General features: G+C 36.6%; 1 protein-coding gene and 1 pseudogene across 13 annotated transcripts in view; one reads left to right on the forward strand and one right to left on the reverse strand.

Moving 5' to 3' along the window:
- Positions 1–18,617, reverse strand: part of by (focal adhesion protein tensin) — a 192,927-nt gene that overhangs the window by 25,874 nt on the left and 148,436 nt on the right. For 12 of the 13 annotated variants that reach the window (XM_087406526.1, XM_087406524.1, XM_087406527.1 and 9 more), the window contains 5 exons: positions 15,806–16,027; positions 15,147–15,310; positions 14,358–14,507; positions 11,027–11,324; positions 9,843–10,080 (listed from right to left, as the gene is read on the reverse strand). In XM_087406526.1, the coding sequence (XP_087262652.1) occupies positions 9,843–10,080; positions 11,027–11,324; positions 14,358–14,507; positions 15,147–15,310; positions 15,806–16,027 (1,072 nt within the window). Of the gene's footprint in view, positions 1–9,842; positions 10,081–11,026; positions 11,325–14,357; positions 14,508–15,146; positions 15,311–15,805; positions 16,028–17,261; positions 17,519–18,617 lie in introns of those variants that run through there. The other variant, XM_087406534.1, reaches the window with a different exon arrangement.
- LOC147909826 (uncharacterized) lies at positions 5,307–9,838 on the forward strand (annotated as a pseudogene).

Raw genomic sequence — 18,617 nt, forward strand, 5'->3', positions numbered from 1 at the left:
TGTTTGACAGCCTTATAGAGATTCATAAGCCAAGTAGGAAGTGGGCACTAAGGTTCGGTCAGGAGTACATGTTCCGCAACTGATGACAAAAATACGAGAGACGGAGGCGTGGTAGCCTTAGGGAATTCTACAAAGGGAAGATATAGGGACTCGCGCGGATTTCTATTAGCTGTGATTAAGACTGTTGATTCGTGATGCATTTCACAAAATTAATTTATGGGAATAAAAACCGATTAAAAGTGATTTTAGTAATTACATTTAATTTAGTAAATTTTAATTAATTTTAATTAATACAATAAAATAATTAATAATATCTTTATAAAAATAATATTTTTAGAAAGCAATTATTCAATAAGCAATTATTTTGCATTTAATTGCCATACCATTTTTAGTTTTTCAGCTGTTTAGTTTTGTTCAGCTTGATTTTTATTATTAATCCATATTCAGTACGATTAAGTTTTTATTATTATCGTACCAAAAGTTGTGTATCAAACTCCTATAACGTCAATCAAACGGATAGTTGCACTAAACGATTCCTAATGCGGGCACGCACCGACCGGTCCCTGGTGAAGCTATTGATACTTCTTCAGCGACTTATTTGAGAGTCTCGACGGTTAATACGCGAGAAAACAACGTGTGTTCCGTTCACCGGGAGCACAGAAACGGCACTGTGCGTTGCAAATGCCGTACGATAGTGATCACGACCACCACCACCACCACCACCACCACCGTCATTCGCGTTAACCACCACCACTACCACTGTCCTCGTCATCATCATCGGCGGCCAAGCCTGCGTCCTACGCAAGAAGTTGACATGGCGATATGAAGTTTCGGAGCTGCCTCTCCTCGTCGCGGCTCCATATAAACACATGCACGCACAGCGATCACGTGCGTGCAGATATGCGATTTCGCAGACCCCGAATCGCGCAGCTTTTCGTTTCCATCGAGATTCACACACGAAAAACGTACCTTTAAAATTCAGGGACGAGAAACGTATGTGTATTTAGGACGTATGCTGACGTGTAAGATCGTATTCGATTCGAGTACGTACTTTCTGAGGCACCTTTGTGTAAGTGGGCCACAAGTACTTTCTCGTACTTGTCCGAATGACAGCTTTTCAAAGACGTCATATTTTTACGATTAATAATAATAAATCAAAAGCGCTGAATATGAAATCGGAATACGTTACGGACGTATAAAATAATGAACGTACGACTATTAAACGATGGTCGTATTGATAGCCTTTATTTTGCACGCATATATACCTACTCAGATGGCAAAACAATCGGTATGAGAGCGTGGGTCCTTTTGATTCACGCATTTCCACTTATATATGCACACCACCGTTCCATTACGCATTAGTAGCGTACTATGGTGCACGTGTTTCCTCGTATTACGTGGAGATCGCACGTGTGCGCGTCATTCCATGGTATGGGTATATCGTTGCGTCTCTCATGGAGAACCCCTCTACTCATTCGAACGGCCTCCAGTCGCCGGTCCTTCTACGGCAACTCTCGACTCGCTGCGTAAGCCGACCGGCTACGTCGTCTTCGTCGTCTTTCTCGGCGGTTGCTTGATCGCACACGTCGATCCCGTCGTACGCGCACGTATGCGTACACCGCCGTTATTTGGCGTGTACGAGAAAACGGTTCCCGCACTGAAATCGGGACCAAATTGACGAGCGCCTGCGATTTGTACCACGCCGCTACGATACCGAAATTAAAGGCCACGCTCGAGAAAGGCGGGCTGCGGTACGAACCGTAGCCGCTCAAATGGCTCGCTTGGAAGATCATTAAGACGTACACACGTCAAGTGTATTTGGTGGCTTGTCTGTTTCGACAAGATTCCAGAACACCGTTCCTCGGAGTTCAGCCTAAACCCTATCGTCCAGTATGATAATATATTGGTTGAAACAGTCGTAAACGTTTTCTCCTTTTTCTTACCGTTCTTCACATTTTTCCCCTTTCTCAAGGTTCTCTCGTTTTTAATAGAGCGCCGTTACGATGTCGGTTAGTTGCGGATGAATGGCTGGTAATTAATAATTCATCGTTCAGCGTTGCACGTCAAAACGTACGCACGTGTGCGCAAGTAAGAACGACTTGCAAGTACCACCCTCTTGCTACCGTCTGGCACGCGAGCCGTAATGCGCTTCTTCTTTCAACTGAACGCACGTACCGCGACGCCGCGCATTCACGATCGTCGCATCTGTACCAGATGCAACTCGTGACGAATGCTAATGCACTGACGCTTAGCGCGGAACGACGGCGTACGTCGACAATGAAAGGAAATTATGACGGAGGGTGCAATTATCGTTAAGGTAATTACGATCGCGCGAATTGCACGTTGAATCGAAATGATTGATCGCTTATATATTATGATCATTGCAAGTAGTGCTCGGATATTCGTGCCGGAATTCGCCGAGCATGAATTTACATCTAGCTTATGATCAATGCTTCCTTTATCAGTGCCTTTATTGTTGATGAAATAGTAGTGCTTCATTATATAAAAAATTTTTGTACGAAATATTATACACTCTAAATTTCTTGCAGTGATATCTCACTTCAAGGGAACGAATATACAGTCACTCTTGAAAAAAGTGGAAATATTTCACTTCTTGAAAAAAGTGATCTTCATTTACTCTTTCTAGAGTAAAATCTCATTTTTTGTGGAGTGAGAGATTTCACTCATTTGAAGTGAAAATTCATTCTAAAAAGAGTGAACTCTCTTTCAAGAAGTGAAATATTTTCACTTTTTTTTTCAAAGGCGGTTGTACTTTCACTTTCTTGGAGTGAGATTTCACAAGAAATTTAGAGTATAAATTCATCAAAATGCCTAATCATTTCCAAAAAAAGACGTATCAAGAAAGTGCTTCATTCGTCACTAAATTAAGAGATATAAAAGTATCAAGGAGAATTTCGATAGAATGAAATTCTTTAATAGATTTATTTATAACATCTTAAGTGCCAATATGTCGGAGATTTACATCAGATGCGGGAATGTATCCATCACGTAAGATTCGTGGCGTGAGTTCCGAATCATTCGCATATGCTTCAGGTTGGCATGAAACGCGCATCTCGGACGCGTGATACGTGATTCTGGTACTGATTGCTCGTCATGGAGAACGGGAGCCCGAGCGGACACATTTGCATCGCGCGGATACGCTGTGTTAAACAAGAATAGGTTGGCCTCGCTACCCGGTAGCCTAATAATATTAGGCGCCGGGATCATAACGCATAACGTGGCACGCAATCGCCTCCGATCTGCATAAACGCGCGTGGGATGTATTTAGGAATAATTGGTTCACCTGGCAGCACCATTATTACGCGTCACTTGCTTATTTAGCCATTACAGGCCATACTATATACGGATACTGTTACCGCGGCGTCACCTGCAATGTGTAAAGCTTCGACAACCGATAATTAACCGCGATCGTTTAGATCACTCGGTATACATGTAAACCGTATTTGTTTCTAAGCAATCGATATGTCAGCGTTTACATTAATAGCAAGAAATTTATTGATTTTGAAAGTGGTATGCGACGATGAAATAAGATTGAGATTGATATACGAAGATTGCGAGACAACTGTAGAAGGTCGAAATAATCGAGGCCTATTGACATTTCGCTTTATATTGACATTCAATATTCTAAGCGTTTGAAATGGCATTAACACTTTCGCAAGATTACATAATTTTCTGAGGAAAAAAATAAGTTTATGAGATTGGCGAGTTTAAGATATTCTCTCTGTGTATTACGTTAGCTTATTTATTTATTGTCAGGCAAGCAATTTACGATTAGGCATCTACGAGGGATCCGGATATATGGTGGGTGAACCACTGGCAGATCGCAACCACCGATTTACTGCCTCGCGCTCGTCCGAGCGTAACGTGGCTATTTCTACTGTCGAGTAACGAAGATAGAGCGAAAAGTTGGTCGGCTACCATCGGCAAGCGACGGTATATTCCTAGGCAACCAATCTGGGACAAGGACGAGTACACGATTTGTGCGTAAGATGACATGACGCATTACGCGTCCGTCTCGGTAACACGTGAATATGAGACGACGCCATTTACTTGTGCGTCTCTTTATCAACGATCAAGAGGTGCCAGGAATGATCAATTAAATCGATAGTAGCGTTGCCAGTAGGAAAGGAAACATATAAATTTATAGCACGTGGTTCTGCGAACGTGAAATGTTAAACTCGATCTATATCATTTTAGATGATATATTAATCTTTTAACGTATCAGTCACTTTATAACTTAATTAATTCTAATCGTTCCATATATTTTTTGTAAAATTAGTAGAAATCATATTAAGATCGTAAAAAATTTTTAACTGATCTTTTAAATTATTTAATTTTTTTCGAAAATTATGACGTAGATGTGACAAGTATATTAATAAGGAGCTCCTTTAAAGGAGCAACCGCTATTCTGTTTCATGCAATACAAGCAAAACCGGAAATTTCGGTATTGACATTTAGCTGAAACAAAAAATGATTTCTCTTCGTACAATAGGCATCGAAGTGGCAAAATAAAACTGCTGGAGGCGGCTCTGCACGGAGGAAGCTGCACAGGATCGGAGTAAACAATGGTGACGTAACAGCAAGAAGACGTACGGCCGAACGACGAGACAATGGGCTCTTGTCTCTGTTTTCTCTGTCCTCACTACTCCACCTCTATCTCTTTCTCTCGTTCATATTAAACCGAGATTTTCTCTTCTTGTTTTACCGCACAATTTCTTCGACAGCGACCAAACAAAAGATCCGAGGTCGACCCATGAACAGGACTTTTGAGAATCGAAAATGTTCGTTTTATTTCTTTTGAGAAATAAAAAGCGAAAGCAAAAAAGAGTTATAATCTCATACGGCTATCAGGCGCTAAAAGCTCATCGCGTATCAAGTGGATAACACGTGCGAAAACCAGACCAGCGTCTGTTTGCTACAAAATATCTGTTACTGTTTAACATTTTTCTCATATTTCAACAGCTCATTTTTCCAGTAAATTACCACTTTTAAAATTTTATCATTAAAATATTTTTGTTACTTTAGTTTGTTTTTTTACAAGTTTTTTCGAGAAACATAAAAAATAATTTAAAAATATAATGTTAATTAAATAAAATGTTGATAAATTTTTACAGAATAAAAATTGTCTCCATATCAATAAATATTCAGTAACTAAATAGAAAATTTGAGAGAAAAATAAAGAAACAATAATAGAATGTTATATTGTTAATGTATTTTTTATCATGGAAAAATTATATTCTGTATGATGGGAAATTATATATGATAAATTACGACAGCTGCCAACTATGGGGGTGTTTTCTCAGATCAAGCTCGATCTACGCTTTCCAGGAACCGACTTTCTCGTGACATGGTCCGAAGGCGATTCTCGGAGCGAGAGTAGCCCGGTCAAGCCGGTTCGCCAATTTTGGATCAAAAGACTCTATCCTGCGTGAAGTGTCGCCTTAACGGTAGACCGTAAAATTAAGGTCAATCTCCAGTCGCAAGTATCATAAAACATCGAATATTTGTCACGAAACATTATACAATGTTATGATAAAAAGCGGCAAGAAGAAATATCTCTTACTTCAAAAGTGACATAAAAAATGAAGTTTTCCAGAAAAACAGAAAAAATTATTTTTTAACTTAACAGAAAACTATTGATTAATCAATATCAGCAAAAAGAACATATTTACAATACGGTCAATTTTTGGCATTTTCATCTTACAGCCACTACAAAATCATCCTTTTAAATTTTTCTTAATTACTCTCTCTAAATTGCGATTTTTTAATAAAATTGAGTCGTAGGCAATAATATTTGTAGACAATAATACATGTAGACAATCGAACTGTAGGTAATAATTTTTGTGCGCAAACGAATTATCGGCAAAAATGACGTAGGCAAATTAACGATATTATAGGCAATCGATTTGTAGGCAAACAGGACCTCTCCCTCTCAAGTTGTGTCACTTTTCAAATAAGGAAGCATATCTCGAGAATTGTATTTATGTATCATATAACAAATAATACACAACTAAGTTTTTTTAATATAATAATATATATATATTATTTTTTAAAATATATGAATATTTTTTATAAATATATAATATGTATATATGATATATTTATATATTTACAAAAAATATATATTTTTAATAATATACAAATTTTAAGTCAATAACAAATTGCTGTTTAAAATGTGACAACACTCGAAATTGCTTTTCACAATAATTATTGAAGTAATTTCAAAATTACAATAAAAACTAAATTTGCATTGAATAATTTAAATATCTATGTTAGTAAAAATTAAAATTAACTTACTCGAAATGCACGCCACTTTCGTCACTTTGCTCACGATTCTATAATTATCGCAACAGCGTAATCACTAAATCTCGTGATCACAAAACCTCGTGTTTATCAATGTAAATGGTAGAAATACCGAATTGTGCAAGAGAACTATTGATCACGGGAGAATCAAGAATCGAACTGAAACTCTCTGGCATGGTTACGTATAGAAGGCGCGCGAAAACTGTTAAGCTCTATCCCCATCCATGGCGTCTCAAGACGCCAAGAATAAACCCGCAGACTCCCCACCATCATGAAAATCTCCTATATTGTGCTGCTTTCCATCTCTTTCCACTCGATGCAACTTTCACGACTTTTGTTACATCCTGATCCAATACGATAGATCTTATGTAACGAGATTTGCCTATTGATAAAGTATGTTTATCTGATTTATTATTATCTTCTCTATTTAGTTTTTGATTACTCTTTCTGTTTATATATATATATATATAAATACATATTTACATATTTATATAAAATATCCTCTTAAGTTAAAAAAGTTTTCGCTTGCATCACAAATATTAACTTTTCTCAGATGAATCGACTTTTTTTCAATTTAAACGGATCCACCTTTAATTCCACATTTCTCTACTATATTTTGCAGTTTTTCAAATAGGTCAACCTAAGGGATCAAAATAGACAAGATTCGTATGAAACTAAACCGGAAACGTGGAAGATTCATTACATTTCCGCCTTGCTTCGCGCGTCACCCGATCAAAGAAGTTCGAGAACTTTTTCGTACTAGTTCATACAACTCAGCGGGTCGTTAAAGCAGATCGTTCGTGCGAGCACGGTGCCATAGGAAACTTATATTCTGTCGCGTGGGTGCAATGTGTGGGCATCGCGACGCTTCCGTCTCGATCAGAGTTCGTTACACTCGTCGATTCGCTGACGAGAAGAAACTCTCTTCGTGCCGATAAATGTTGTCTTGCAACGTGGAAATACGTCGCCTATTAACTTTTTGCTTTCACCCGACAGCAAGAGGAAAATCGCAAATGCACCATAGACTCACATTAAATCATTAGACAAAGTAGCGACGCAAATCGAAGATATAAACGCCAATTGATGCGGGCGCGCCCGCCGGCGACAAATCGCTTCGATACTTGACAGCACGAGTGGGACTGGAACGATTTAAGTGTGATTTAGAACGTCTGAACTCAATACAATGAAAGGACAATTAAGAGGGACGGCTTGGGAAACGGCGTGTGGAGATAGTTTAGAAATCGCGAGTGCGATCGACCTAGCTTCCTTCGTAGCTTGTTCAAACAGAGATGATGAATCTTTATTCTAAAATTTTATAGCAAGTTAAAAAAATATGTACATTTTGCCAAGATAGTAAAAACGTTAATTTTAATTTTTAATAAATACACAAATATATTCATGAATCTTCGAACAATTGGAATCTTCGATGGGGAGAAACTGGCGCGGTCTAATCTAGGTGCCTAGAGTTATGCGGAAGAGTCTGGATATAATCGATCGCGTTCTGACAACGACAGAATACCCGATCTCTTTTGCTCACGGGGATGGCTGGTTACCAAGAGATGGAATTGATTTCAGTTTGGTCACACCTTTCAGTTGGTAAATAGGGGGAGGAAGGGGGTGGATATCCGACAGATGGATCGCTGACGGTATTGCGGTTAAACTACCGGCATTCAATCGGTACAACACACAACCTATCCATTGATCTAGTCGTCTCCCTTCGGCCGCAGGGTCAGGCTGCTCACGGGCACCCTCCATTTTTCTTTCCGGTCTCGTCCGTCACTCTTCGTCCCGTAACAAATGGCGTCGATTTAGCATTACGCGCAATTTGGGTCACAGTTTTATTGGAACCCACCGGCCGATCGCTAACGAAATGAATTGACTCCGAGAGCGTTGGTCGTCCCGTGTTGCCGGCGCGTGCTTTTGGAGGAATCATGGCGGTGACGCAATCGTCTCGATTAAAGCAGTATATCGTGCAGAACAAATCGTTACATTGGATTCTATTATCCTTTACTAAGCGTAGCTAAAATCGTGTAACGAATCTTCTATTTAATAATGAGATTTGATTAATTTAAATAATCATTAAATAGTACATTTGGCATTGTTAATTTATTCTTTAAATAAATAAAAAGAAATTAAAAATAATTATAAGATACGGTAGAATTTGTTACAATTATATATATTTCGTAATATTACTTAAATTGAAAATATGAGTTTAAAAAGTTTTCCATTTTTTTAAATGTAAGATTTTAACGAATATTTTTCATCTTTATGTAATTTTAATCGATATTTAAATTTTTCATAATTTGCATAGTATTTTCAAATTATAAATTTAGAAAATGTATTTAATTACATATCAAGGGTATTCATTGTGACAACCATTTTACTCATCTCATAAAAAATCAGACTAGGGTATCAGAGAAAAGTGAAGATGTAAATAAGCAACGACGGAATAGAAACGCTATACTCGGAAGCGGTTAACGCGATGGACCTTGCCCATCCATCGAGCCGACCTTTGATCTATTTCCAGCCATGAAAATCGCCCCCGTCGCGATAAACCGCCATTTTCCCTCCACTTGGCAGAACATATTTCCGGCCGCGTTAGTCAGCGGTTCTAAATGCACTATACTGACTGCTGCTCTTTCGTCTAGTTTGCTTTCTCCCCCCCTTGCTGTGAACACTAGCCAAGTTGTATTTCTGACTAGCTCTCGCTGTCAGATCGAGGTTAATTGGGTACCATTACGACGAAAATTAATATGTATTAGTCGACGATGAGTTCTCTTGATGTGGACCACGAGTCTGGGCTTTCATGATAACGATAAATTAATTGACAATCTCATACCGTAAAATTTACCAGACGAGAGACAAACTAGCATTTTCATTTTTAAGAATCGTGTTAGAACAAGAAATATTTAATAAGAATTTGTTCCTATTGCAGCATCGTGTCATATACTATTCATCACTTTATGTATTATATATTTTATGTGAACATTTTAGAAGTAAAACATGAAAATTCATGTTAACATAAATGTCCGCAATGTTATTTTATATTCGAGAGTCTCGTTTATCATATTGTAATGTCCATTTCTAAATTTTATTGATTAGTAGAAGAAATCGACTTTATATGAAATTCTATATTACCCATGTACAATTTTGATACATGAAAATCAATAACTTATTATAATTCACATTTTAACTATAAGTTGTGTATGACAATTGTTCAAAAACCAATCAAACTAATCAATACTTAACTATGTATAAATTAAAAGTTTTTTTTAGTTAAATAATTTTTTTAAATATTGTATGTGCTCTAAAAGATGAGATATTAGATCTGTTTTTTTAGCTAAAGTTTTGCACAGTTAATTTTTCTTCCTTTTCGCTTTGGAGAGAAAACGTTGGAGAGAAAAAGAAAAAAGATGAACCGTGCAAGAAGTTCAGTTAAAAAGAATATAATTTTTCCTATCACTGTCATGTTTGAAAAGCTACGTTAAAAATATGAAGAAATTCAGAATCGCACTCACCGTCGTCACTTATCTCGAGATTCGTGTAGCTGTCCCAATGCAAGATGGGATCGTTATGCGCTGATGCATGCGGCACGGCGGGTGTCGGCGCTGGGATTGGGCCGTCCTGACGTTTCGCGTCGGTGGCGAAGTAGAGTGTCACCACGCTGTCGGGCGGGCATCGAGGATCGTCGCAAGCGACATCGAGCTCCGATCGCGGGAAGGAAACGACGTTCTCCGTAATTACGCACGTGTGAAACTAAAGGAACAATGGTTGATATGAGAATATGCGCGACGTAATCAGTGATTGGCAGGAACAATTTATCTTGCTCAATGTCATATACAAAGTCATGTACTACATACTAAGTGCTTTCATGTTTGTCAAGTCTCCGGAGAGTTTGCAACTGATTTATTTTTCTAAAGATTTGATGGAATACTAAGCGCAACATTTTTTATTGAGTCTTTCTTACTGAAGAAAAAATTAATAAAACTTTTGATTGTAAAAAAATCAATTACAACAGATTACAAATTCAAATGTTATTATCGGTTTGCGTAAAGCACGTGTAACATAACATCAATAAAAAAAAAAGTATGACTTTTTTCCGCACAAGTATTGTAACTTTAACAAAATAAAACTTGATGTAACGTATCACAATCGACATATTTTTTTTCACAAAGTTCTTATACATTAGTTTTTTTATTTTTAGTTACAGGAAAAATTAATATATAGTTATATAATATTAACTAGATCGTTACGTCGTTTTCAGAATCGATTGTTTGCCCATCGGGCATAAAATTAACACGCAATGTCTTGATTGTCTTTTTTCCCGAACACGTAGCTCTATTTCGCTGTCCTTGTGACTATTTACGAATAACTTTGCATAAATTATCATTTATGTCTCCGATTTCACGTCGTGACACTTACATGTCATAATGTATTTGTCATAAATGCATCATGCATGATGCATTTATAAATAATATTTATATGTGATATAAACGGTATAAGTGAATATTGGATCAAACGATACATATTACAATATCGTATAATTTTATAAAAAGATACGAATTAAAGGTTTTACAAAATCACACTGTAATAAAAATAAATAACAAAAATTTGTAATAATTTCTCAATAATTTTTAATAATATAAAAATAAATTATACGTATGAAATATAAATTTATTTTATATGTACATTGCTTTCTTACCTGGAGGGAAAACATAACTTCTCGAGTCTGCTTCGAGTATACCCTATGATAGCACTTGACCAAGATGTCGCCTCTCAATCGAAGTCCGCCAAGATTAACTGTAAATTCACGCGCGTTCGTTACTGAGTACAGATCCGAAGTGTAAACCGGTGTAAGTCCTTCGTATACTTTAAGAAAGGCTCGACAACCCGTCGGCTCAAAGAGCGGCACTCCAAGGACTGTTAGGTGGGTCAGGTACAATGGCGACTGGCTGATCCTCAAAGAGCCTGACAGCAGTCCGCTAAAGTACTCGATGTATCTAGAAAATTATCCAGGAGATTATTATTGTATTTGGCATCCAAAAATAAATATGATATTACATTTTCAATTTTAAAATAATTTCTAATTCCTAATCCGCGATTGGATGGTTTATAGGATTAAAGATGAATACCATAAATAACGAACGATAAATCGATGAGGTTTACCAAGAGGCAATCTTCCTGGTACGAACAACATTGCAAAGTAAAAAAAAAAAAAACCGAAAGAGCAAATTTCTCTCACAAATGCGCGCATGCATAAGAAACGTGATGAATGGGATTGATGGTTCGACCAATGGAAGCCTTGGCCCGTGACACGAAGAGGTGTGCATGTCAGACGAGATAAGAGTACATGCCACTAACGTTCGACATCATTCGTTGTAAGAGATCTCTCTCGAAGGCAAGCTAGTAATGGTTTCATACGCTTGCGAGAGTGCAACTACGCTAACGACATGCTAATGCTCGCGGCTCGCGGAATTAATGGAGGAACTCCAGTAGGCAGGACCGGAGAAGCGTGAGGACCACGAAGAGGAGGCGATATGACAAGCAAGAAAAAGAAGAAGAAGAAGAAGAAGAAGCGGTAAGGAAGTCGCCACGCACGCGGGCACACCTCGGTCGCGGCTCATTACAATCATTATGAATGCATACGGCGACGCGGATGACAAGGACGACGATAAGGACGACGATGACGGTAATGATACGGCGGTCGTGGTTACGATTATTATACGGGGTCGATGGCGCGTAATACGCGCGATAAACTGCCGGATGGGTTGCGTTTATTTCGTTAAAAGAAAAAACCGGTTGATTAAATAGCGAGTATAAATCTCGAGAGGATCGAAAACGTGCGTGGAAAAGAGCGAAAAAAAAGCAATGAAAAAAATAGAATAAATTAGATTTTCGTTGAGATCGAAAGATTTTAAAAAATTATATTAAAATTAGATATTTTATGTATTTATTCAGTCAATTATTTGAATAAGAATATATGATCTTATAATGCTTATATATTAACACTGATGTATCCGAATCATTTATTTGGAAATAATAATTATAAATTGTTTAGATTATAAATTATATTTTGTTATAAATAATTTATAATAAATATTTATCTTCTATAACAATTATATTCTATAATTGTTAATAATTACTATTTTTTTAAAATGTAATACTCTTATTTAGTTGCGTAATTATCCAAATAATAATTTTTATTAATGTAGTCAATTTAGAAAATAATTATAATAAAATTATTTACAATTATTATATTTCCCATAAATGGTTCGGATACATCAACATTAATTATATAAGCATGATTATAAAATCACAAATATTTTTCGAATAATTTGTTATCCGTTCTATGTTAGATAAATGATTATATAAAATATGTAATTTCAATATAATTTGACGTTATTTACATATATTATTTATATTAGAGTAATTATTTTTATTTAGGTAATTGATTCTTGAAGAATAATTATTAATCGTTCATGATAAATAATAATTTGAGATCATTACATATGTATATCCAAATAATTATTCAAATAACTACGATATATTTTTAAATTATACGCATAGTAAATAAGATCAGCTTTATGGCTTATCGATATATTTTAATTTCTTATATAAACGAGAAAAAACTTTTTTTCTTCAATCGGGTTGCATTTAAGTCAGAAAATATTACGATGGCTACAAGTGCGAACGAGATTAAAAGAGACAGCCGCATGCAAACTCGACCGCGTTTCATTACGGTCATTATGAATGCATACGACGACACAGCGATGAAGTAAACGATAAGGCTGCCGATGATGATGATGATGAGAGCTCGCTATCTTTAGATCAATGGTTCATAGTACGCGTGGATAGAACCGGCTGACAGAAACATCTCTTCAACAACAAAAACGTTAAGTGTGCTACACAGCCGATCATTTTATTTTGTTGCTGCCATCTTACCTCGAGATCTTCCCTTACCGGTAAATGTTGTAATCATGGTGTGAACGAAGCGATTACGGGAGTTGCAATTTTAAAAGTCGTCGATGCTATTCCGAAGTTCTGAGGAATCTCGAACGAATTTCCGGAATCCATTATAGAGGAATGATCGGATAGGCATCAACATGATTAATAGCGGCAAAGGAACACGAAGGATGGCAGAAAACGAGCATGGATGATTGAAGATGATGACGACTAGATAATGAGAACTCAACGTTTCAAGTTGATGGTGCGTAGAACAGATAACAAATAGGATAGCTGCTCAAGGACGTAAGGTGTCCTTCTTAACAAGATCGCTTTGGTAATAAACGTAAATTAGTTATACATTCCTTCTCTTCCTGTGTGATATAAATTTGAAGAAATTGCATAGCTTCCGCAATAAACATTGAACGCATCATTGATGTGTAGAAATGACTGCGTACGTATGCAAATTTAGTTAAGCTTGCATCTCTTACATCCGTTTTATTTAATTCAGAATTAATAAGTGGCTTTCAACTCTCGAAGAGCGAGATAGATGCAAAAAAATCAAAAAAATTACATGATATTAGATGATGTAAATTATTATACCATTATTGTAAATATCATTATCTCGATTTCTAAGTTTTAAAACAAAATATTATTTTAAAAGAAGCACTTTTCAATATTCACGTCCTAAAATTAAATAATAGTAATAAAATAAAACAAAGAAGAATACGTTTATGAAATGCAATGTATATTGTACATCAATCATTCAAATATGAAATATCATAAAATAGATTTATAAAATAAGATTTCCCAACACAATCAATTGCTTGTCATTAAAAGTGTCAATAAGTGAGAATTAAAATAAATTGCGAGAACAAGATTACGTTGAACGTATAGTGACTATAGGAAGAAGATATAATATTAAGAAATAAATCTATAAACCTTTTGCGATGGATGCACGCGCTCGTAAAGAATTTTATGACTTTGTCTGAATTATTTGCAAATGTAAATACGATAGAATTGAGTTTTAACGACAATACATCAACAGGTAGTACGCATGCAACTTTCTCTCCCTTTTTCTCTCTCGTTACCTTCGATGCGATGGAACCTGCAGCGATCCGATCTTGTCGTCGAGGAACCTTCTCATGGCGAACCTGTCCAATGCTTGATCGCGTCCCCCGCAGATGCTGCTGTAGTTCATATAAGCAGACACTGCCACACCCAGCCGCTCCTTGCTGCCCCTGAAGAGAACGATAACGTTAACTTGGTATTGCGAACGCGCAATGACGGTTCCGTACCTTCTCCGTAAGAGGTAGGATACGAAAAGATTTCGCCGCGGGCTGATCGCGGTCTAATGACGTTATTATTCACGATGAATGGAAATGACTAACGGGAAGTTATGGGCGCGGAGTTTCGAGAGGGCGGTGAACGTATACCGCGGTAAAATTATGGCTTTTGCGGCCGATCACTTGAACATTGGCCATTCTACAAAAACCAGGTCACGAATGCGTACAAATGTGCGTACATGGAGAGATTTGCGCTCGTAACTTATATTATCTTTCGAAAACAATTTCTTTTCGGCTTGAAGAATTCAATAGATATATTATATATTAAGGTCCTTATTAAGATCCTTATTTTCCGTCACTCTCAACAACAGTCGATGTCATTACACTGTCATTATGCAAGTTTTATACATAGTAAAGCAGCTACGCAACGGCAGTATAACGATACCGATACAGTCGTTAAGAGTTATACAATAGGGACCTAAATGTTATTAAAATCGCTCATAATTTAATTGTAAATTTACGATTATCTCTTTCGTTCAAGTTTATCAGAAGATTATAATTAAATTAGATAATATTTGAAAATCATCAACTCACCTGGCATGCAGAACAACGACGCGATTAGAAGCGCCGTTTAGCCAGGAGTCCAGCTCCTTGCAGAGAGCACACAGTCTCTCCAAACTTGGCGCTAATCCCTGCGCCCATCCAGCTTCTCTCGTATTCGGCTCACCGGGTCGGCCGGGCGATGACAAATTAAAGATCTGGAAGTACAAGATACCCACAACTTCAAGATAATTGCAAAAATAAACATAGAAAAGAAATATTATGAAACATAACTTCATGATCTCATTCTATTCTTTTAAATTATAAAATATTGTTATAAAAGATCAATTTTACACATTAATTGTAATTATTATTATTATTATTATTATTTTATTGTGTATAGAGAAATTACAAAGCATACACAAATGATGAGGCACCAGTAGAACTGCTGTTATTAAGTCTGCCAGAAAACGAATTACAAATTATAAAGAAATTAGTACAATTCCAAAAAGATAAGCTTCTTGCTACTCGATAATTTTAAGAAGGTAGAAGTCAAGAATGATTTGAGCATAATTACTAAGCCTACTAGAAAATGAAACGAATTTCTAATATTCGTGCTCATAAAATTATTATAAATAACATCGCAAAATGTATATATAGTACTTTCTTTTCTTTATCTCGAGAGAAGCTATGAGAGTTATTCGAATTCTCACCATGTAATTATCGGCATGTTTCCCGCGTAGAAGGGTCGTGGCATGTTCGAGGACACCCTGAGCATCCTCTCTATACCAAAGGGCGATGATCCTTTCGGTGACGTAACAGAGCTCCATCACCTCCGTTACGCGACCTCCGCCCTTTCCCGATCCCGTCATCGTTGAATCCGCGCCGACGCCCGGAGTCCTCGCAGGTGTTGACACCATTGCTGATGTCTGCATCTGTAATTTAATGATTTTATTATTATTTATTATTATTTATTCAAATGTAGCAAATAAAAGATTTTTACAGCTTTGCAAATATTATGTACAGTCCAATAATGGCAATTTTTAAAAATTAATTTAAATAGTAATAATTATAAATAGAAAGTAATCTGCTTTAAAAAATATTTTTCCTATAAAATTAAAAAATTACAGTATCAGACATACATTATCGTTTACATATTTAAAATATCAAAAGTCATCTCTTAAAATAGTTATAATTTTTAATTTCTTTTGCATTATCATTAAATTATTAATTCATTTCTGTGACGAAAAGTCTCGCTCATAACGAATAAAATTTTCTAAATTCGTTTTAAGAAGAATTCTTTCGTGAGCGAATCTAGTTCACTGAATTTTATCGACGAAAACTTTTCCGTAAGATTTGTTTTTTATTGTAAAACTTAGTTTTTCCGTAAAACAATATCATGTCAATAATCAAATTTTCTCCCTGAAAATAGACTTTATTTCTTTTGTCTTTACTTGGAAGAAGTCTTTCATTATTTTCTTCTAATAGCTTCGATAGACGTACGATGTAGAATAACTATACATAGTAATAAACTTTTTAAAATAATATTGTAGATAATAACTCTAACAATTTAAATGTAGAACACATAAAGCATCTACAAAAAATTGTTATAAAAATTTATTATAAAAGTTTATTATATTTAAAAATTTTTACGCTGCAACTCTTAATAAACAATTTATGCAATATCTTTAAATAATAATTTTAATTTTAATTACTAAATATTCTTCAAAATTTTATACTAGAAAAAGAATCTGATAATAGATATTAAATACTGAGCAAATAAATTCAAATATTCAATTAATATAAATAATTCTCTTTCTTTATTAAAAGAATTCTACTTTTCTAAATATTTAATAAGTTATTACCAAACATAATAATATAATCAACCGTTTGGTTAATAATTACTAAGTATTTAGAAAAGTCAAATTATTTTTGATTAACCGAATATTTGATTGAATTTATTTTACTCACCACTCGATAACTATAACTACCAGATTCTTTTGTTCAGTGTAATTAAACAATTTTCGATCTACATCGCTTCTATCAAGCACACTCCCAACTGCAACTGCATCAATCACTATTTCAATGTCAGATGCACGAATAATTGATAACTCGACAAGGATTTACGTTAAATCCATCGTCGAGTCGCGACATGGAATTTCTATCCACCTTCGAGTACTTCGGCGCGTAGACGATCCTGACGACGATATTCTCCGGCATGGCGATGTCCTTACAGAGGACACGCTATCGCGAAGTAGATCGACATGTAATCCCGGTGCCTTAACGGGAATGTTGCGTTTATCCCGCCATGAGAAACGAGGACGCAGAGATACGTCGGGATGACGCGCAGTGTTTCACGCCGCGGAACGATACACTGCCAGGTATTGTGTTTCGCCTGGTTCTACTAAAGATACGCAGGAATATTCAGTGGCCAGTCGGCGGTTTTGTCGGATAATCGCGCCGCTGTCATGTATGTCTGACGTATGCCAGCTCGCGTGCTCCAGGGCCGGCCCAGCGTCGTCATTGTCATTCTGCAACGTTTATTTGCGTGTCGTGATCGAAGACATGCGCCATTAAATACATTTTCGACATCGTTATAATTAAGCACTATGATTAACTGTGATTAACAGTTGAAAGTAAGCCTTCGGTTTGCAGGCATTAATTGTATTGCGATATCACTTTTAACTTGGAAAGTTTCGTAGAATAACAAGCGACTCTATTGTATTTAGAACTTTTTTATTTCATCCGATACACATTTTAAAGCCATTTTCTTGCAATAAATCATAAAACATATTTTTGTCCCATATTACGTTAATTTATAAAAATCTTCCAAATTCAGGCAACTTTCGATGACGGGTCTCTTTTTCTAATTAAACGCCACAGTTTCTTCGGTCAGTTTCTTAATCTCCTAAATTATTCAAGACGAAGAAGCACCAGACTACCAAGGAGAAGAGAGGTTTTGTGAGCAACTTCTTAATTTTATTTTAACGCGAACGCTTCTTATTCCAAATGCATTGAAGCGGCCCTGAACGTGGATGGGAGAACTCGCTCGCGCGTGGACGCGTGATGTAACGAATTCGTGCAGGTAGCGTGACTTCCAGGTAGCTCGGTTCCCACCAAATAGTCACGCTATTCGCACTAGCAGTCGAGCCGTGATCGGTGCTAGATCGTCTTAACATGATGCACGAAACGCCTCGGGACGTGCGTCGCGGAAGGCTGCGCGGATGATTTGTCGTAGGGAACATGCGAAAATTACACGGAGGAGTTGGCGCGCAAACGAGCCGGATGTAAGCTCCGCGTTTTTGCACGGTTGCTGGGGTTTCTTTCTCGATGGACAGCATCCGCGGCGAACGCTTCGTCGGTTAGCCGAGAGTCATTTATAGGGCCTCAACAGTCGAGTACCGTCGCCGGTGAGATACTCTGTTATTGATGGCGCTTGTTAAAATTATTCGCATGATTTATACCGGATTATACGTTGTTTGTATTTATCCCTTAAGCACTCCTGCGTCGTGTCCCGTCGAGGAA

The sequence above is a fragment of the Acromyrmex echinatior genome, chromosome 5, assembly GCF_024713525.1.
Source record: "Acromyrmex echinatior isolate Ae372 chromosome 5, ASM2471352v2, whole genome shotgun sequence".
Classification (NCBI taxonomy): Eukaryota; Metazoa; Arthropoda; class Insecta; order Hymenoptera; family Formicidae; genus Acromyrmex; species Acromyrmex echinatior.